The sequence below is a fragment of the Macaca nemestrina genome, chromosome 5, assembly GCF_043159975.1.
Source record: "Macaca nemestrina isolate mMacNem1 chromosome 5, mMacNem.hap1, whole genome shotgun sequence".
NCBI lineage: Eukaryota > Metazoa > Chordata > Mammalia > Primates > Cercopithecidae > Macaca > Macaca nemestrina.
The window spans coordinates 147,821,112-147,843,332 of NC_092129.1; the positions used below are offsets into that span (position 1 = coordinate 147,821,112).

The 22,221-nt window shown below is 42.5% G+C and overlaps 1 protein-coding gene across 10 annotated transcripts in view; it reads right to left on the reverse strand.

The window, feature by feature from the left end:
• Positions 1-22,221, reverse strand: part of LOC105474491 (ankyrin repeat and sterile alpha motif domain containing 1A) — a 196,449-nt gene that overhangs the window by 95,845 nt on the left and 78,383 nt on the right. For 7 of the 10 annotated variants that reach the window (XM_011729174.2, XM_011729176.2, XM_011729178.2 and 4 more), the window contains exons 3-10: positions 20,097-20,253; positions 17,606-17,668; positions 9,687-9,983; positions 8,836-8,911; positions 8,450-8,551; positions 8,237-8,338; positions 6,376-6,572; positions 2,324-2,416 (exon numbers count right to left, since the gene is read on the reverse strand). In XM_011729174.2, the coding sequence (XP_011727476.2) occupies positions 2,324-2,416; positions 6,376-6,572; positions 8,237-8,338; positions 8,450-8,551; positions 8,836-8,911; positions 9,687-9,983; positions 17,606-17,668; positions 20,097-20,253 (1,087 nt within the window). The remainder of the gene's footprint in view (positions 1-2,323; positions 2,417-6,375; positions 6,573-8,236; positions 8,339-8,449; positions 8,552-8,835; positions 8,912-9,686; positions 9,984-17,605; positions 17,669-20,096; positions 20,254-22,221) is intronic. The other 3 variants (XM_011729182.3, XM_011729175.2, XM_011729181.2) reach the window with 1 other exon arrangement.

Sequence of the window (22,221 nt, forward strand, 5' to 3'; positions counted from 1 at the left end):
TGAGTATACGTGTCTAATGTTTATAAGCCAGTTTCATGATCAGGTCATTAACCTGATAAGCACTCCTACGGCTAGGTATACTCTGGCTTCCCCTAAAGGCTTCTATGAGTCATCTGACAATGACCAGGCTTAGGAATAGGAATACAAATATTGGGGCAGATTGCTTGCCAAAGACAAAAGCCTAAGTTTGATGAAGTCAGTGTCTCCTGAGATATGATATGGTCTAGGGTATTTAAGCTTTAACAGTATAAGGAAAAATGGTGAAAGACAACAGAGTCCAAAAAATATACATAATTGTACACTTTGAAGAAGACCATTCACACTACATTCAAACTACAGTATATAAACAAAATCTGCCTGGATCATATGCAGGCCATATCCCCTCTATATTCAGGTACCTATAATCACCAGTAAATTAGCAAATTCAGTGTTTCACCATCTTCCAAATACTGACTATGCTGGTCCAACTGATCCAGAATTCCAGGCTATTCAGAAGCAAGTTTTAGAGAATGTATCTCAGCCGGGCGCAGTGGCTCACGCCTGTAATCCCAGCAATTTGGGAGGCCGAGGCAGGTGGATCACAAGGTCTGGAGATCGAGACCATCCTGGCTAACACGGTAAAACCCCGTCTCTACTAAAAACACAAAAAATTAGCCGGGCGTGGTGGCAGGTGCCTGCAGTCCCAGCGACTCGGGAGGCTGAGGCAGGAGAATGGAGTGAACCTGGGAGACAGAGCTTGCAGTCAGCTGAGATCACGCCACTGCACTCCAGCCTGGGTGACAGAGTGAGACTCCGTCTAAAGAAAAAAAATACATATATATGTGTGTGTGTGTGTGTGTGTGTGTGTGTGTGTGTGTGTGTGTGTGTGTATATCTCTCTCTCTCTCAAACTTTCCCGTCTAGGAGAGTAATATGAAGATTCCCCCTTCTCTCTTCCAGCCACCACTTCTTGACACTGTGTTACTGCCACATTGTATGCTTTAGAAAACCTTGGGAGAATAGAAAATTCTGGATATAATCCAGTGTTTCTTTAAGAGCCTTGCCCAAGCATTATGAATTTTAACTCAAGTCCTTGTTAAAGAGGGGCAGAAGGCATTTACAGAGACCCAGCCCCAACTGAATATGCTCCATATTATTAGGCTTCTCCTTGTTTAAAAAAAAAAAAAAGGAAGGGGGGTAATGAGACAAACTTTTATTTATATAAAAGTATGGAAGGATTTAGTGCATGCACTTGGATCTACTAGAAATGTGTTATTATCCAGGGGTGGTAATAACAGGCTGCAAATCTAGAAACCCTTAGATGAGACATTATAATAAGCATTTTGTAATTAAGGGAAAGAATTAAGGACAGAATTTGTACCTAGCACAGAAATCTTCCCCTATCTCCAACACTGACTTTTACATAAAAGGGCTTCCTTGTATTTATACATTTTATTAAACTAAAGCCATCTCTCTGGTTCCATGTGTTTATACTGAATAAAAGAATCTGCCATGGTCTGTGGCAATACCGTAAAAAAACCATTAACTCTAACTTCTAGGGATAAAGTGATGAGAGTAATTAACTATTTTATATTAGCTGATTTTTAAATTAGAGAATAGGGCATTGAATGAGCTACAAAATGACTATTAAAATTATATAATATTTTCAATAAATATTCCATAGATATATTCTCCTAAAGGCAGGAAGTGTTAGCAGAGCATTTTTTAAGACAAAAGATTAAGGACAACACAATTTTTTCACACTTCTAAGTGATTGAGTTATTTGCCTTATGATAACATTTCCTTTTCAAAAGGGTAGACTATTCTTTTCAAATAAACTTCTTTGATCTTCCAGCCCTGGCCATCTCACATAATTCCTATGTCTTTTCTAATTGAGTCTTCATGGCTCAATTCATGTTTGTCCTGGTGTAGAGTCTTCATGTGAAATGAACAGGAAAAAATACAAAAACAGGAATAAGATGTTTGGGGCAGAAGCACTAAAGCTTGCTAATGAGGTACAGTCTAGGGAACAGTGATTAAAGGGAAGCACTACATCTTGTATCAAAAGACAAGAGGCTTAAAAGCAAAAAGTGAGACTGTTCAGCTTATTGGAGTCAGGAGAAAATGTACATTTTACTTTCCATATGGTGTGGTATGCAAGCGCTATATTAAAATTCTTCGTGAGTTTGAAAGGTCTTATTCCAGATTACTAGTACACATAATACAAATTTATAATCCAAAGAGTTGATGAGAAGATGAGAAAGCAAAGTCTTTTAAAGTACCCATCGATGCACTTTTCAACAAACTCAAATTTCAGCAATGGGAATAAACCCACAACCCTCTACCTCAGAAGCTGTCAAGGGAAAATACTTCTTATCTATGCGGTCTTCTTCCTCTTCATCCGGCGGTGGCTTTGCTGGAGGCGGTGGACGTTCCCTCTGCAGAAGAGAAAAAAACAAATATTTTGCTATCTCTTTTATCAAGTATCTAATTTTTTGGTTTGCCCTCATCTTAGCCCTTGGAAATGAAAAAGAATAATGTATGGAACTCCCTTGAGAGACTAAAGTCAAGATTTAGTCTCTGAACAGATGGAGAACTCTGTGCACACATACACAATTCAATTAGCATGCTTTACAGTTTTCGAAGTCTGTGGCAGAGATCATAAACACCTCTTTCATATCCTAGACCACAGTGAGAAATGCCAGTACTGAAAACACATAACTGCCTTGTTAGAAAATGTCCTTCATAATACTGATACATAAAACTTTACCTTAGGAAAATCAGTGGCTCACTTTTCAGTCTACTCTAGAAAGAGGAAACACTGGATCAAAAGAAATCAACCTGTGAAATTTGTTCTAAAGAATCAAAGTTATTGAGGAAGTAATGACGAAAGTAATCAAGGACAAAAACGTTAATTCCTGTTGAAACGTTAATGCTCTGATACTGGTCTATTCCCATTTATTAGCAAAAAGCTCTTATCCTTGGTTGCCTCCTTCAATAATAAGTATTATATGAAACTCTATTTCATCTAAATCCATTTAAAATTTTTTTTTTCTTTTGAGACGGAGTCTCACTCTGTCACCCAGGCTGGAGTGCAGTGGCACGATCTCAGCTCACTGCAAGCTCCACCTCCTGGGTTCACGCCATGCTCCTGCCTCAGCCTCCCGAGTAGCTGGGACTACAGGCGCCCGCCACCTTGCCGAGCTAATTTTTTGTATTTTTAGTAGAGACGGGGTTTCACTGTGTTACCCAGCATGGTCTTGATCTCCTGACCTCGTGATCTGCCCGCTCACCTTGGCCTCCCAAAGTGCTGGGATTACAGGCGTGAGCCACTGTGCCCAGCCCATCTAAACCCATTTTTAAAAGGAAAAGAAGCTTTTTCTTTAAGGGCCATATAGTGAGTATTTTAGGCTTTGCAGTCAACTCTGCCATTATAATGCAAAAGTAGCCACACATGATATGTAAATGAACGAGTGTGGCTGTGCTCCAATAAAACGTTATTTACAAAATCAGACACTTGTGGACTGTAGTTTGCCAACCCCTGCTCTAGAATAAGAAAGCCACTGAAGAGGTGACACAGGATAAGTTAGATCATGGGTGAACAATTTCAGGAATGCACAGGAGGATCCTGATGAAGGAAAACTGAAAGCTGAAGAGATATTTACCATTGTACCTGCAGGGCCTTTAGCACTGTTTATATTCCAAAGCCCTGGTCATGCTTGAGAATCAGTGTTCCTACTAAAGGGAGTGGGGGACCCAAAACCAGAGCTGTCCTGCAGGCTCATTCCCTGGCTTGTAGGTTTGTTCACTGTGTTGTTAAAACAGGAGTATTTCAGAAAGTCAAAGCAGAGAATGCTGAGTTATGCGAGAGCCCAAGCAAAATCTGCATGGAAAGATGTTTCTCATGTTTTAGGAGCTACCCGCATTAGCATTTTGGCATCCATAATATCTCTCTTAAAACAGGCTTCACTGTTCAGTGTTCTATCTTGATAAGTCAGTCATTCACATAGACCCTGGAACCAGATGGATGCCCAATGGCAACGACTTCAAAACAAGTCTGTATGTTCAAGCCAAACAAAGCTATTTATATCAGATGTCCCACTAAGTCCCACTTTCCCTACCCTTCTTTGGTCCAGAAGTGCAGGAACCTGGTCCCACTGTCACCTTATAAGGAAGGGAACAGCAAAAGGAGCAGGCCTGTATCCATCACCAGTTAACTAACCTTGGGACACCAAGTAACTGAGAGGAAAAAACAAAAAGGAAACACAACAACAAAAAGAACTCATCCTAGAAGCCTTCCTAATGCTAAAAAGGCCTAGAAAGAACAATATGGAAGCCTTTTGTGGAAGAAACAATCACCAGGGACACGGGAAGGAAACAGAAATACCTGTGTCTCTTTTTTTCTAAGGTGAAAACTTTGGAGCAGGGCCTAGAAGTACAGTGGTGATTTACACATACCATCATTCATTGTGTTTACCAAGAGGTAAACACGCCCTTTGCCATAGTTAATTACCAAGGGCCTGGAAGACAGCACAGCCACAACATACACAAGTAAAAATGGCAAAGCATCCACCCATTTCTGCTTAGGACCACAGGGGGGAGAGCAGGAGGCAACCAGGAGAGCAGGAGGGAACAAAGAGACCTGTGGAAATCAATCACAAGAACTCATTCTCAGCTTTCTTCAGTAACCCTGAGCGGCTTCTTCCAAAGACTCCAGCGCCCCCTAATGGGCATCACCTATAAGTACCAATTAAAACACCACCTCCCTCCAAACCTGGATTTTCTTTCTTCAGTTGTGCCTAAAAGCAAAATAAGTGAAAAAACTAGCTGTCTATAGAAGCGCTATACTGGTGGTGCTCGGCACATGCACTTGCTTTCATCACTCACAAGGAGTTTTGTCACAGTCCTTGATAACACCCACTCTGGTGGACTACCACTAGACTGCGGGCCTTTCCCAGATCCATACTAAAATGGTGTTTCAGGGCACAGCAGGGCACAGCAAGGAGTCTAACGAAAAAGAACACTCTAAGAATCATAAGGCCATTCCCAGGGCACACCTGCAAGAAACAAGAGTTACCTGCAGCCAAAGAATCATCAAAATGGTCACAAGCCAGATTCAGACCAAAAGGGAAAGGCCAGCCCCTCCAACAGGAAGAAATAACATAGGCCTGAAAATATGTCTCTAGATGGGCTTAGCTAGCACTAGGATCTCATTAGAGCAGTGGTCAGTTTAGCTAATGGGCAGTGCTCAGAACCTGAAATTGTTGTGCCTGGCAGTGGAGGAAGGTCAGTGGGACCAGTGATTCAGGCCTACACTCCCAACATAACCCTAGGGGAGAAGCCAGGGGTAAGCTATCTCAGGAACGACGCACAAGACTAGAAGTAAAAGCAGGTACAGACTGTCTGACCTGCGATGGTACAATGTTCCAACCTTATCATCGAGGGAAAGCAATACGCATTCAGTAGAAACTGTCCTTCCAAGGACTCACAGAACCATTCTGTTTTTCACTTTCAGTGTAGTATTCAAAAAATGATATAAGCTATTCAACACTTTATTATAAAACAGCCTTTGTGTTAAATGATTTTGCCCAATTGTAGGCTCATGTAAGTATTCTGAGCACATTTAACCTAGGCTAGGCTAAGCTATGGTGTTTGGTAGGTGTATTACCTGCGTTTTTGACTTAATGAGATTTTCAACTTACGATGGTTTTATCAGGATATAATCCCATCGTAAGTCAAGGAGCATCTGTACCAGAGAAAGAAACAGAAAGATGGGAAAGTCGACCTTGAGAAGGGAAAATTCAGACTTGTTCTCATCCTATTATCTCAATGGCTGGAGGCATTATAATTAGATAAAATAGGAATGTCACATACTAATAAATACAATGTTAAGCCCTGCTACAACCCTGCTGAATCTAGAACCTGCCCAAATCCAAATGGAGAATCCTTTCAGGGTAAGTGGATGGTGAGCATATGCTCAGGACAGATAGGAACTCATTTCAGTGAGCTTCTTTCACCATATGTTTCTGCTTTTCAGAGAGAAAACAGACAATATACAGCAAATATTCCAAAGACAGAAGCAACACTAAGGCTAAACAGAAATAAAATGCTTTAATTTGCTCTAAGGCCAATGAAGTCACGTAAAGATGCAAGCTGGTTATACTGAAAATTAAATTGGAAAAAATAAAACTCTACCTCAGTGTGATCTGTATAGTTTTAGGACACTCAGCAAGAGAGACCCAGCAGAGCCCCAAGAAGAAGAAGAGAACAAGTGGGCTCCAGGCCTCGGAAACATGAGCTGGCACCAGGGATCACACTTCCTTTCCCTGTGCCCCATCACCTCACGGGCCAGCCTGCCAACACAGCCCCCAGGAGGTGCAGGCCCTGGGTCACATACAGGCCTCACTCCAGCAGGTTTCACTCCTGCTGCCTCAGCCTCCTTGTTCGTGGAGTCTCGGTCAGACGATCGCCCGCTGGCCGTGCTGTCCAACGAATGGCAGGAGACAGCGTTATACAGAGCTTCGTAGGGACCCTCTTCTTCAGCATTTGCGTCAAAATCGATAATCAGTTCAGTCACTGCTTTCTCCACGTCACCTGAGAGGAGGATGGAGGATGGAGGGCAAGAGAGTCACTAAAGGGGACCTGAATCTCAGGTTCCAACCAGTGCAGCAACCCAAAGCCTCTTTAGTCACCCGCGCTCACAAACACTAACCCAGAGCAAGAAAATGATTAGTTTGTTCCATGGACAAGAATACATATTGTTTCAGCTGTTCTTTATACCCTGAGATCTAAACAGATTTTTCCCTAATTCAGTATGAAAAACCATTGACATCTATAAGGGATACTCCCAAGACCTTTATAAAGTCCCAAAATACCTCAATACCATAATGACATTAACTTAACCCATAAAATATAGCAAGGTGTAACTGAAAAACTTAAGTTACCCTTTACATTCTTTAATAAAAGCCTCTACATGCTCAAACAAAATAGAAGACGGCAAAGGCTTTCTGAGCTGTTAGCCTGGCCTGTTTGATAACTATCAGCCTCGGAGCACCTGCAATCCAAACGTGTGACTCTGCAAAGTTACCAATGGTTAGAGCCCAGGCAACTCTGGGTTGCCTGTAAATAATCAAAACTATAAATGTAAAATCCTTGAAGAGGTTAGTGAACTACTAATCCCCTTACTAGCAGATTATGAAGTCAAGAAAAAAAGTGCATGTGGGAGGAAGACAAGGACTCCATAGTACAGAGAGCTGGGCACCCTTTAGCCCTTATCTCCCTACACCCCTCTGGGAAATCCCTTTCCCTTTTATCACTTCTAACTTTGTTCTGTTTTTCTAGCCTTCTTTATTGTGATCCATATTTGGGGAAAGGTGTCAGTCTTTATTCTATCTTTGTATTCATCATATCAAGGACCCAAAAGTTTGCTAAATGCATCTGAAAAGGTGGATCCTGACTACTGATAGTTAGGCTGGACTCCCTAAGCTCCCATCCAGACCACATTTGTTGCTCATATGTTATATTATCAAAATCTGCCATGTACCCACCTACCAATCAGATGATACTCATTAAATATTGGCCAGGCACAGTGGCTCATGCCTATAATCCCAGCACTTTGGGAAGTTGAGGCAGACAAATCACAAGGTCAGGAGTTCAAGACCAGCCTGGCCAACATGGTGAAACCCTGTCTCTACTCAAAATGCAAAAAAATTAGCTGGGCATAGTGGTAGGTGCCTATAATCCCAGCTACTCAGGAGGCTGAGGCAGGAGAATCACTTGAACCCAGGAGGCAGAGGTTGCAGTGAGCTGAGATCGCGCCACTGCACTCCAGCCTAGGCGACAGAGTGAGACTCTGTCTCAGAAAAAAAAAAAAAAAAAAAAAAGAAATTATTACTAGTCAACTATGCACAAGGCACTACATTATGACTATGTGTTAGAAAAAGAAGGTTTCGCTGATATTTGAGTTCATCTTGAGATGATCCTCCCTACTACACATCCCTGAATAGATCTCATAGAGCCAACTGGAAAAGTAGAGGCTAAAATAAAGTAGGAAAGAAGAGGCCCACAGGCAAAAGCATAAACTATGTCCAATAAAACTTCATATAGTAGTTGGCAAAAAATGAACTTAATATAAACTTACTAAGTAATCACAACCCCCCAAAATTATTATTTAAATTAAGATTTTTCCATTCTGCCCACGAATGTTCAACTCTTTCCAAGCTGAGCAACCCTTTACTGATAGGGGAGAGCTGCCTTACCCTGAGACTTCTGTGATATGGAGTCCATACTGGAGATGAGAGGCGGCTGGGGTGGGGGGGTCTTATCTACTTCTCTTGCACTTCTTTTTCCAGTCATGTGATCTACATGGCAAGATTAAAAAAAAATAAACAAAAAACTGCTGCACCAAATACAAATGCCTTGGTTCAATTCGTGTGTCCCCTGGTCACCCAGACAGGGAGAAAGGAGGATACCTTCAATTAATGCTGCTATCTGCTGGCTCTTTTGAGAAGGCAGTTCCCGAACAGTGTCTAGGGCAGTCAGTCCACGGTTATCTTTTATGTTGACGTCAGTTCCTAGAAAGGCACACCAGGTGGACCAGGGGAGTGAGCATTTTCAAGCCAGCCTCCAAGAGGTCAAATTTTAGGACATTTAAGGCTGTCATCAGTATGGCCAACATTTTTCATCCAAAGCCATTTAATCCAGCTATTCAAGAATAGTTTACACACTTGTACTCAACCAGTGGAGATACACGTACATTGAGTTCAAACATGGCCAGCAAAACTCCCCCTAGGGGATGAGGGAGAAACAATCCCAACCCTGGCATGCTGTGTAGACAAGAGCGCTGCCGACCTCTCACCTGCGGCCAGCAGGATTTGCACCACATCGGTCTTGCCAAACAAAGCAGCCTCATGCAAAGCACTGCCCATCTCCGTCTGGAAAGCAAACAAGAGCGCAGAGCAGGATGTCATCAGAACAGTTTGGTGCGGCTTCACATGACAAAGGGGACACAGACAAGAAAGGACACAAAATAAAACAAACCACACAAAGCCCTCTGTCATTATCTTTCCAGCTTTTCTTGTGTGGATTCCAAAACCATGATTGTGGCCCATACACCAAGGCCATGTCTGTGCCACCAACAGGCCACACGTGAATAACTGAACAGTTACTCTTAGAGCCATCTACTGGTGAAATGCCTCAGAACTCTACCTTCCTGGGTGGAAGGAGTAATGAGAAGAAAAGTACAAGAGAAACACCCTCACTTCAAATGTGGTTTGGTCAACACAAAACCTAAGGAATCATTCATCTGAATGGGAGAGGCTAACAAAGAAAGGAAATGTGGCATTTCTTGCTGGCAACGTCAAGCTGATGAGACTTTGGAGGCGCTAAATGGTGGCAGTGGGAACACATGGATAGGAAGATAATGAAACTTTTCTGGTTTTGAGAGCTAGTCCATAAGCACATCTTTTCAGGGTTTAATGACTACGGATTACCCCCTGAAAAGAAACAAAAAAATAATAGACTTGCTTGAGGAGTTCATTTGTTTTTGAAGTGTCACATTAAAATGAGTCAGCAAAAGGAAGCATTTGAAACATGATGTGAAACGTGCTAAATAAAGAGCACAGCCTAGGCCCAGCAGCATGGTCCTTGTGCCTTCTGCAAAATGACTGAGTCTCTTGAGATTGGAGGAGCCCCCACCCGCCCCGCTACCTGGTAGTTGCTGTCCATGCCAGCATCGAGGAGGACCTGGACCACGGCTTTGTGGCCATTCCTTGCTGCCAAGTGCAGAGGGGTGTGCTTCTTAGTGTTGCAGCTCAAGAGGTTGGGGTGTGCATTAAGGAGCATTTTCACCACCTCCAGTCGCCCGTACAGTGCTGCCAGGTCCAAAGGGGTCTCAAATTTGTTGTTGCGCATGGTGGGGTCCGTCAGCTCCTCTAAGAGCACCTTCACCACCTCTGTGTGGCCATACTGTGCTGCACAATGCAGGGCCGTCTCGTTGTCATTGTTCTAAAGGGTTAACAAGCAGATCACATCAGAAAGGTGACTGGCAGACGGGCACCTGATCAGGACAACCACACGTAAAACCACTGAAATTTAAATGAGAAAAATAGCAGCAATACTTGGGGGCTAATAAAAGTCGGAATCCAGGCATATTCCCCCACAAACAAGACTGACTGGTCTAATCAGCGACACCTTCCCCCAGTGATTGTGAGAAGGGAGAAGTCATCTCTTAAACACTGGCAATCCCCTGTGTGCCATGAAGGAAGGGTCTCCAGGTTGTAAGGAGAGTGAACAAGAAAATGTGGCAGGCATTTGGTAGAAGCCCTGGCAAGATGAATACCAATAATATCACTGCTATTATTTCAGTTTAAACTTCAAATGGTTTTACAATTTGTATGTATTCAACCCTATGGTTCTGATTCTGGATTTGTCAACCATCCACTGCCTTACACATAAGCTTTTTAATAAAAGTTTTTCATCTGCGTAGCTTCTTGCATGCAAATCAATCAGCCAACAGTGAAAGTAACAGAGCAGACTAAAAATCGCCCAAGGTATCAGCCAAAAGCCATTTCCAGGGAAAGGGGGCACTCGGGCTTAGTCACAGAGAAATAGGGGACCCTGACGCTGCACTGTGCCTACTCCAGGAGCCTGCATCAAGCAACGCATGCAGTATCTACTTCATTAAAATGGCAGCCAGCACAGGAAGATGTTTCTTACGTAAGAAAGAGGCAAACGCTGGCATGTTTTGTGTGAGAGGTGCAAAATATTCAGATGTAATATTGCTATCAATTCAAGCTCACAACCCACGGTCCTCTAATGCCAATTTTGTTTCAAACTAAAGACAGAATTTGGGATAAAATGGGAGAATTGTGTGCTTTATCAACCATCAGAGGCAAAATGTTAGTCATTCCAATTATGCTCTTTTACTACTGACAATGTCTAATTAGAGCAGAAATAAAGTAAGTCCCATGACCTCTCCTTTTTGAGAAGCACTGATGAAAATAATTCTCCCACAACATTTTGAGATTCCTAAATTTATCCAGGAGGCTTCTGCTGCTTTTGGGAAAGAAAGCTTAAGAGGGGCTTTGTCAGTCAAGTCAATATTGTGCACCTTTCAGTGGTCAAAAGGTCGAAATTAAATGTTTCTGCAATTGCTTTAATTCTATTCATAACACTAAAAGTAATGGATTAGGAGTTACCCAAACATGCATATGCAATTCCATCTGCTTTTGATCTGGCATTTGACTGCATCATTTTTTCCAACTATACCAAGTATACCAGAAAGATCCACAGCTGCTGGGAGCAAGCCCCCAAAAGGTGAGGACAATGGCAAAGAAAAATTTTTACATGAAATAAGGACAGAAAAAGTAGTAGCAGGACACATGCAAAGATAAATGCACACAAATAAACAAGAAGATGCAGAGGAAGCTGCACTGAGCTCAAACACAACTCAAGGAGAGCAGCTGCCAGGAAAGTGCCGACACCCTTCGCTGGCCAAAGGATACAGCCAGCCTGCCAGCCACAGCCTCCTATAATATGACTGGGCCCTAAGGGGCAAATTCCATGTAACCTAAAAGTCTGGAGGAAGGGGAAATGCTGGGCAGAAAGCAAGTCTTTGAGGTCCTCCCTGTGCCAAACAAACCTTTTAGGATACCCATTTGGAAGGCCTATTTCCTATTAAGCTATGGCATGAGTTTCCTAAGCAAACTTAGAGCTGTCCCTTCAGTTTCTCTCTTTTTTAACCCAACATTTCTCTGGTTGATTATCACTTTCTCTTGATGAACCAACACCATTAACAAAAACTCACAGGATCTTTCTATGGAGTAATTCTGGGGCAGAGTAGTAACCCAAAGTTTAAAAGGATTCTCCAGGTTGTACATCTCAAGATGAGTGTGATAGAAAGAGCCATGAAAGTCAGCTTATTCATATTAAAACTCCAATCCAGAAAAACTATTTACTCTGATGCAAATACTACTGTCTCTTTTAGATCCAAGTTGTCTCCCAACAAACAGAATAAATTGTCCTTGATTTTATAAAAAGTATGCCATTAGGGCTAAAGAACTGTAAAAGTCTAAACCATCCAGCAAAGAAAAAAAAAAAAATCTTCTCTATGTCTTCTTTGCCAGAATGAAAGCAGCTCTCACAAAGCTGCCCTGCTAAAGGCAAGGTCATAATCACTACTGGCAAACTTCCTGCCTCATGTTAAAAATACATCTCTGCAGAAAGTTACACTCATAGTCACAGTACAGGGAGCATCTTACTTAGGTTTCAGCCATGCCAGACATGGTCTGGTAACTATAATACCCAAGTTTCTTATATCTATGGTGATCACATCCATCACTGACACAAGCCATCACAATAAACTCTTATTACTGTAGGCTTTTTGAGCCTGACAACCATCAGGGCAAGAACTATCAGTGACTCTCAAACTGGCTTCATTTTGGAATTACATGGGAGCTTAAAAATAACTTGTAGGAAGTCCAACCTCACACTTGCCAAAGTAGTACCTCAGAGGGTAAGGCCCAGGAAACGCTTATTAAGTGCTGGTTAACACACTGACAAGAAAAGGAAGGATTCTAAGGAGCAGCACAGACTCCTGATCATCTGGAATGTTTCCCCGTCACACCTTCCAAATCTCACTACAGGTGTTCACAATACCTCCAGAGTTCCCAGAATCTCATTACTACGAATCTGGACTGAGAAAAGTGAGTGAGAGGAAATAGCCCAAATTTCCCCCAATGCTTTTGCACAAATTCTCCATTCCTACCCATCTTAAGACCTACTTCTGGCTGGGCGTGGTGGCTCATGCCTGTAATCCCAGCACTTTGGGAGACCGAGGCGGGCGGATCACAAGGTCAGGAGATCGAGACCATCCTGGCAAACACGGTGAAATCCCGCCTCTACTAAAAATACAAAAAATTAGCTGGGCGTGGTGGCAGGCACCTGTAGTCCCAGCTACTCGGGAGGCTGAGGTAGGAGAATGGTGTGATCCCGGGAGGCGGAGCTTGCAGTGAGCTGAGATTGCGCCACTGCACTTCAGCCTGGGCGACAGAGCAAGACTCCGTCTCAAAAAAAGAGAAAGTGTAGGCCCTAGAAAAACATACCATAATGGGAAGAAAGGAAAAACTAAGTCTGAGATTGAGAGGACACAGGAGAAGCATGAAAGCAAGTCCATCATGTGGAAGAAGAGTTAGATTTATTCTGTACTGTTCTGGAAAGCAGAACTCTAATCCAAAAAAATGGAAGGTTTAGGAAGATAGATGCCAATCAAACTTAACAAACCAAAACTCAACAGAATCCAAAAACAGGCTGCCAAGTAGTAATGAGTTCTGTTTGTTATTAGGGAAAACAAGCAAATAATTAGAATAAGGGGTAGAGGGTCATCTTTCAAATGATAAAAAGATTCCTGCTCTACGTGGAAAGTTGGCCTAAATTGGTGGTTTTCAAATTAGTTTTATTTTGGAATTACATGGGAACAACAACAACAACAAAATGCTAGTAGTAGGTCCAACCCCAGATTTGTAGGCACCGACTTCAGCAATCAATCATAATCATCAAGAATGAGACAAACCAATGTCATGTGCCTTGTTGATGCAAGGCACTAAAAAGGACGTAATACCACTTCCGTGGTGCTCCTGCCAAAAATGTACACCCAGAATCTAATCATGAGGAAATATCAAACAAAGCTAAACTGAAAGACAGCATACAAAACAACTGCCCTGTGCTCTTAAAAACCATCCAAGTCATGAAAGGCTAAGAATGGCCAAGGAACTGTTCCATACTATTAAAATGTATGCTCCTGGACTGGATTCTTGATCATAAAAAAAATTGCTCTAAAGGGCATCTTTGAGACAACTGGTAAAATTTGAACATAGATTCTATATTAGATAATGGTATTGTATCAATATTGAATTTTCCAAATGTAATAAATGTATTGTGGCTTTATAAGTGAATGTCCTTATTCTTAGGAGATTTAGGTCAAACAACTAACTAATACCAAAACGGAAGTGTTTAGGATTAAAGGGTCATAATGTCCATGACTTAATATCAAATATTTCATCAGTGACAACAATTAATGCATACACACACACACACACACACACACACAGAGAGAGAGAGAGAGAGAGAGAGAGAGAAAGGAAAGGTAGCAAAATGTTAACACTGGAGTATCAAGAAGAGTGTACTATAGTTCATGGCATTATTCTTACAACTTTAAGTTAGAAGTTTTTTTTTTTAAATAAAAAGTTTTTTAGAAGCTTGCCAGGTGATTCCAATGCAACTGGAAAGGTTGATTACATTTGGAGGCAATTGGTCTAGATAAAATTCCAAGTCCCTTTCTGTGCTAAGACTGTGAAATAATTTTAAATGTACCAAAAAAATAGATGTGCCCTAATATTAATTTGATTGTTGCTCATTTTATGATACTCAGACTAAGGAAGAATTGTTAAGAGGGGGTAAATGAGCAATTTTCATTTGGCTGGTTTAAACTGACTTGTTGAAAAAGGCCCCAAATGTCGAAGAAGAACATGAAAGCTCCTAAAAACTACTTCTGCTCCCAAAACAAGCCATCTGAGTCTTCTTAATTTGTACAGGTGCCTGACAGAACTTAGCACTCAAAAGTACTTTAACAAAACAATTCCTAGACATAAGCCAGATCTATAAAAATTCACTGAATCAGGACAAAACCTAGGGAGATCAGTTTTTGGTTTTTTTTTTTTTTTTAGACGGAGTCTTCTCTGTCATCCAGGCTGGAGTGCAGTGGCGTAACCTTGGCTCACTGCAACTTCTGCTTCCCGGGTTCAAGTCATTCTCCTGCCTCAGTCTCCTGATTATAGGCATGTGCCACCACGCCTGGCTAATTTTTATATTTTTAGTAGTCACGGGTTTTCACCATGTTGGCTAGGCTGGTCTTGAACTCCTGACCTCAAGTAATTCACCAGCCTCAGCCTCCCAAAGTGCTGGGGTTACAGGGGTGAGTCACCATGCCTGGTCAAGGGAGGTTAGATTTGAATCAGCTCAAGACGGGTTTGCATTCTCAGCACAACCCAAACAGCTTACCTCTCTGTCTCTCTCTCTCTTATTATTATTATTATTATTACTATTATTTTTGAGACAGGGTCTCACTCTGTTGCCCAGGTGACAGTGATCACTGCTCACTGCAGCCTCGACCTCCTGGGCTCAAATGATCCTCCCACCTCAGCCTCCCAAGAATTTGGGATACAGGCATGTACCACTATCCACTATGCCTGGTTAATTTTTTATTTTTTCTAGAGATGGGATCTCATTATGTTGTCCAGGTTGGTCCCACATTCCTGGGCTCAAGCAATCTTCAGCCTCGGCCTCCCAAATTCTGGGATTACAAGTGTGAGCCACTACATTGGCCACCTTTACTTTTTTTTTTTTTTTGAGCCTGTCGCCCAGGCTGGAGTGTAGTGGCACGATCTCGGCTCACTGCAACCTCTGCCTCCTGGGTTCAAGTGATTCTCCTGCCTCAGCCTCCCAAGTAGCTGGGATTATAGGCACACGCCACCACATGCAGTTAATTTTTGTATTTTTAGTGGAGACAGGGTTTCACCATGTTGGCCAGGTTGGTCTTGAACCCCTGACCTCTGCTGATCCACCAGCCTCAGCCTCCCAAAGTGCTGGGATTACAGCTGTAATCGCAGCATCTGGCCTCAGCTTTACTCTTAATGTGGTTTGCAACAATTGGCCTTTCAGGGTAGAGGCAAAGGGAATTATTTCCAAAGAAAGAAGTATGTTCTTACTACATTTAAACAAATTTTATTTTATATGTGCAAAATTAAAGGATAGGAAAATGTACTTTCAAGAACCAAAGTCTTACCCTTTATCAAAGCTTTACAAGCTCACTACACTAACCACTATTGGGAAAACAATCACTTCAAGTTTCCTCCCCATAAAAGAAAACTGAATAGACTAACTGCATAATGTTTCATTAAGTGTCATCTACTAGTAACAAAAACAGATTCCAAAAATGCCTTTGCAGAAATACATTATATACACTTCAAAAAATTAGCATCTCAAATATTACTAGTTACCAGATATTTTTACTTTATATATGTTATCTTAAACTCCAAAACAATCCAGCAAGGTAGATGGTAGTGCCGCATTTTACAAAAGAGCAAACAGGTTCAGAGAAATTAAGCAACTTGCTCAAGTCAACAAAACTAATAAGTCGCATCCCAGAACTTAAATTCTGGTCTACATGAACGCCTATGATTTATGAGTTTTCCACTCTACTACTATACTTCCAAAACAAAAAACAAAAAAACTAAGAGTATCTTCCTATTCTGAAGACTAGAAAACACAATACAGAGAGCAGGCCAATCACTGCACTTCAGCCTGGGCAACAGAGGGAGACCCTTTCTAAAATGAAAGAAAGGAAAGGAAAGGAAAAGGAAGGGAAGGGAAGGGGAAGGAGGTAAGAAAGAGTAAGCCAAAACAAAGCTGATGTGCTCCACTACCTAAGGTCAAATTGCTTCTCTACCATTAAGACCCAACAGCTGAACAAAATTTCCCACAGGGCCTTCCCAGGTCCAGCCCATAGGGGGCTTCCTTTGCTAAATCACTATTTCTCAAAAGCATGAAATATCTGCCTTGTTTGGAAACATACAGAAGAACCTTATGTTTCTCTTCCCCAAGGCAGCTGTTTCCAGAGCAAGTAAAAGGTAGCTAATGTGGATAATGCAGTGTCTTGAGCACACTCCAGACTGTTGCCAAAAAGCAAACTTCATCTGAATAAAATCTCTGACCAAAACCAGCGGGTGAGAGCACCAAGGAAAGAGGCTAACACCATCACCCAATGAACAAGCTCTGCTGCTCAGATGTGGTAAAGGCTGAGGGGCAGACAGGGCTGGCCTGTTCATCACCAGGCACATCAAACTATGCTTTGTCCCAGCCTCATGGGGAGGGAGACTAAGGCAGGTGCCCACCTTGGTCCTGCAACATCGTTTCCTATTTCAGAACCCTTCCTGGGTCAAGCGTGATCGAGCAGAGAGAAGCGAATGGCTGGAGATACTGGGTGTGGTTTTAAAGCATCAGGCAGAGATGCACAAACTCCAGGAAATCAGAGAGAGGCATGCAACCACTTTTAAAGGAATAAAATGGATCACGCTTGTCCTTTCCTCCACATCTCCACCATTAGCTATTGAAACCTGAAAATCAGATTCCATTTCAAAAGACAAATAGAAAGTAGGCTAAAAATATTTTTTTAATTCCAGGAAGTACAACTGAATCACTTTTTCTATGCTTATTTAAAAAGTAAGATAATTTGACATCTCTTAACCACATTTAAAAATTTTTAAGAATCAAAATTGTAAATTAAGTATGTAATATGGTCCCTTTTATTTCCCCATTCCTGCCATTTCAAATATTCCAGAAAAAACCACCCACCGTTTCCCAAATTAGTATGGGTTTAAAAAATAAAGTCAAAACCCACTGCAGCTGCATTTTCCCATTCCCAGACAAGCCAAAAGCAGATGGGCTGAAGCAGACAACAGTCAGCGTGATGAGGAGGAGCCTGAGTGGACAAGAGTAGAAGCGGAGAGGACCAAAGAGGAGGTACAGCTTGGAGAAATGATGCAGAGAATTCCTGGCAGCAAAGTACACACCTTGGCATTGATATAAGGGTCAAAGGGGCCGTACTTTTTGAGTTCTTTGATCTCAAGAGCATTCTACAAAAAGGAGAGGAAAAGAAAAAGTGATGACAAAATGGATGAAATATATCAAAGCAATACACAGCCCTGAGGGAACCCAACCCTAGAACTTGAATCTGCCCTCTGGATGCCTCAAAGGGAAGTTAATAAGAAAGACAACCTCCAGGGCACCTTACTCTTACCCCCCTTTAATCTAAGCATCCTACTGGAACCACATTAATGGTTTTAAAATGAAACCATATAGTGCTTGTAACCACTAGCTAGATCCATTAAAGTCTTCAAGCCACTGCAGACATCTTGCCCAGCTCCTGCCCACCCACCTGCCTACCAGATACTCAAAGCACTGGGCTGGGGTCCCATCTATCAACTGATACTCCAGGCAGGAGGCAGCTGTGAGCAGGTTAAGCTAGCACACTCAAGTAGCTCAAAAATCCAAGCAGCTGTGTTTCAAGGCAAAAGTGAGCAAAGAGGATTAGAAATCGTTGCTGAACATTTCTTAAATGAGAAGGACTTTAATGGGTGACCAGTCTTTCCAACGTTGAAGAATATTAGTTACAAGCACACTTCATTATGCATTTCCTCCAGAGAAGAGACACGACCACTTTAGCTAGGAGGAGTAAAATTGCACTTAGATTCTAAAGAGGTAATTCTAAACAGCTACTTTTCATTCCCAAATGTTATAAACAAACATCCTCATTGATGATTTCAAATGTCTGTTGCTCACTTACCCAAAAAATACAGCCCAAAAGGGGAAAGGAAGGCTGATTAACAGTTATATACACACAATCTCCAAATCAAGAGATTTGGGAGCACTACATTAATTTTCTCATGTCTCAGAATGAAGCTGCCCTTCTCAGAATCAAAGTCATGCTCTTAACAGCTAACTAAGAACTGCATGAGTCTCCTGACAGATGGACTCGCCAGGATAATTTCCTATTTTTTGAGGGAAAACCTTGATCTAATCCTACAGGTAATTTAACAATCCCCTCTCGGCAAAGTCATTAGAAAAACAGTCCCTAAGCTTACTGAGAAACATCAACATCTCCCTCCTTCAAGGAACTGAGAAGAGTATCTACTTCAGTTCAGAGCAGAGAGTGGAAAGGGGAGAATGGCTTATCATGTAAGGAACGCCCGTCTCCTCTCAAACTTGCACACAACCTCCAACTCAAATAACAGGGAGTTGTATTTGTAAGAGGCAAGTTTTAACTTGCATAATCCAAGTACAATTTTTTCCAAAGATATACATGTAAAGAAGAGGAAGTATATTCTCAGAGTAATTAAATCCATGGCCATTATAAGGTTATTTTTGCTCAAATCCAGCCTTTTTCATTTTCTAAGAATCACCTCTGCTTTTTCAAAGCATGCTCATTTGGAGGACATCATGGAAATGATCTTCATTCCACTGAATCACCTCTGCCCTCCACTCACATGTGTTTGATTTGTGAGTTCATTTTTTGGCACTAGCATGAGTACTTCTACTGCTGCAAGTTCTGATGTATGTAAAACAACAGCATGGTTTACACAGTACTGACAAACACTGGGAAAGTTACACTGCCATGTCAAAGGCATAAACACAATTTATTTTTGAGACAGGGTCTCACTCTGTCACCCAGGCTGCAGTGCAGTGGCATAATCATGGCTCACTGCACCCTCAAACTCCTGGGCTTAAGTGATCCCCCGCCCCCGTCTCAGCCTCCTGAGTAGCTGGGACTACAGGTGTGTGCCACCACATCTAGCCTTTTTTTTTTTTCTTTTTTTTAAAATTTTTTATAGAGATGGGGTCGGGGAGATGGGGGTGCCTCACTATGTTGCTCAGGCTGGTCTCAAACTCCTGGCCTCCTGGCCTCAAGCAATTCTCCTACCTCAGCTTTCCAAAGTGCTGGGATTACAGGCATGAGCCACCACACCTGGCCTATAGTTAATTAAGCTCACTAGCTTGAAACTGACTCCATGCAATTTTGTAGGGTTTGCATTATTTCAAATTTTGCACATAAAGTGAATACAGTTGGCCCTTCATATCCACAGGTTTCCATCCATGGTTGGTAAATCTGCACACGTGGAACCCACAGACAGCGCTAATGTTACTTTGCCGTTTTACATAAGAGACTTGAGCATCCTTGGATTTTGGTATCTATGGGGAGGTCCTGGAAACAAAGGGCTGACTGTGTATACATTTTTTATTCTAGTACTATCGCAAATATGCATGAGTCAAATGCATATAAAATACATCCTCACAGTATAGGATCTACTAAGAAGAGTACAACTGGGAAGAGGGGAGTCATATTTAGGGTATGGAAGAGGTGGTTCCATGCTAAGGAACTGATTATCAAAAAAACAAACGAAGAGCTGGTTCTCTGAGATTTGAATTGTGGGGCTAAGATGGTGACGGGGTTGCCACATCTGGCTACAGCTGAATGGAGGGAGGAAAGCCTCCCTTCCTTCCGACCTGTTCATTGACTCTGGTGTGTGAAGGCCCTTGATGGATGAGCAACCGCACTATCTGGGCATCTCCTTTCCAAGCTGCCAAATGCAGAGGGTAGCAGCCTTTCGAGTCAGCCACATTGGTCAGTGCATCGTTCCTCAGAAGAACCTCGACCACATCCCTAGAAGGTAAAAATCAATCATGAGTTAGTAGAACTCAGGAGTCTTTCCAGCTAACAGCTCTTTACACCTGTATGGCACAAAGCCTTTTCACAGATATATCTCATTTGGCTCCTGCGTCTCTACCTGACCTCACCGCCCAGGCTTTTCCTTTTATTCCATGAGCTACTTGTACAGCTGATGATACGCAGCTGAACCACCTTGAGCCATGCTATACTGACTCATCACCTCTCTGTTTAGGCTTTCTTGGTAATCTATTTTTTTTTTTTTTTTTTTTGAGACAGAGTCTCGCTCTGTCGCCCAGGCTGGAGTGCAGTGGCCAGATCTCGGCTCACTGCAAGCTCCGCCTCCCGGGTTTACGCCATTCTCCTGCCTCAGCCTCCCGAGTAGCTGGGACTACAGGCGCCCGCCACCTCGCCTGGCTAGTTTTTTGTATTATTTAGTAGAGATGGGGTTTCACCGGGTTAGTCAGGATGGTCTCGATCTCTTGACCTCATGATCCGCCCGTCTCGGCCTCCCAAAGTGCTGGGATTACAGGCTTGAGCCACCGCGCCCGGCCCGGTAATCTATTTTCTACTACTTTGAAAATGTCTGGGCCGGGTACAGTGGCTCAAGCCTGTAATCCCAGCACTTTGGGAGGTTGAGGCAGGCGGATTCGAGACCAGCCTGGCCAAGATGGTGAAACCCCGTCTCTACTAAAAATACAAAAATTAGCCGGGCACAGTGGTAGGCGCCTGTAGTCTCATCTACTCGGGAAGCTTTGGCGGGAGAATCACTTGAACCTGGGAGGCGGAGGCTGCAGTGAGCCGAGATAGTGCCGTTGCACTCTAGCCTGGGTGACAGAGCCAGACTCTATCTCAAAAAAAAAAAAAAAAAAATGTTTGGACTCTTTGTCCAAACCTGTTTCCTTGTTTATGATGTTTAAACATCATTCAGGTGTTGAATTTACATAAAAGTAATCATACAAGACAAATATAATTATTCACCACATTATTCAGAGCATGTAGTGATGTAGGCGCTGAAAGCAGAGAGGTCAAGCAGAATAAAAGTTATTGCAGTCTGGGCGGAGTGGCTCACGCCTGTAATCCCAGCACTTTGGGAAGCCGAGGTGGGTGGATCACCTGAGGTCAGGAATTCAAGACCAGCCTGGCCAACATGGCAAAACCCCGTTTCCACCAAAAATACAAAAATTAGCCAGGCGTGGTGGTGGGTGCCTGTAATCCCAGCTACTTGGGAGGCTGAGGCAGGGAGAATTGCTTGAACCCGGGAGGCAGAGGTTGCAGTGAGCTGAGATTGCGCCATTGCACTCCAGCCTGGGCGACAGAGCGAGACTCTCTCTCAAAATCAATCAATCAATCAATCAATAAAAGGTTACGGCAAAAGCAAGCCAGATACATATGTTATCATTTGATATCCCCAGAAAGAGGAACTTGCTTTTTTCCTGGTGACAGCACTAATTAAACAGATACCAGTATATAATTATCCCTATGAATGTGAGGTCAAAGAAAATCCCCACTGTAAATAGAAACAGCATCTGGAAATGAATTTGGCTAGCAAACTATAGCCATTTAAGTTCAAGATTCACTTTAATTCAGATATATTCAGATATATGGGAACAGTGTTCTCTATAGATTTCTTTTTAGCTATATCTAAGATGGCTACAGAAAAGACTTAACGATTATATTCAGTGTACTTTATAAATGTTTAATGCTGAAGGAAACAACCATTGCCTCTTTCTGGTATGTTGGAGTCAATCAGGGTGGGTCAAATATTGGACAAGTGACACAAAATACTCTAAGGGGGTGAGGGCTCTGGAGCTCCTTGCTCAGCAAAATCTAAAATGATTCCAATAATCCCTCCTCATAAAAACTACACTGGTGGCCAGGCGCCGTGACTCATGCCTGTAATCCCAGCACTTTGGGAGGCCGAGGCGGGCAGATCACCTGAGATCAGGAGTTTGAGACCAGCCT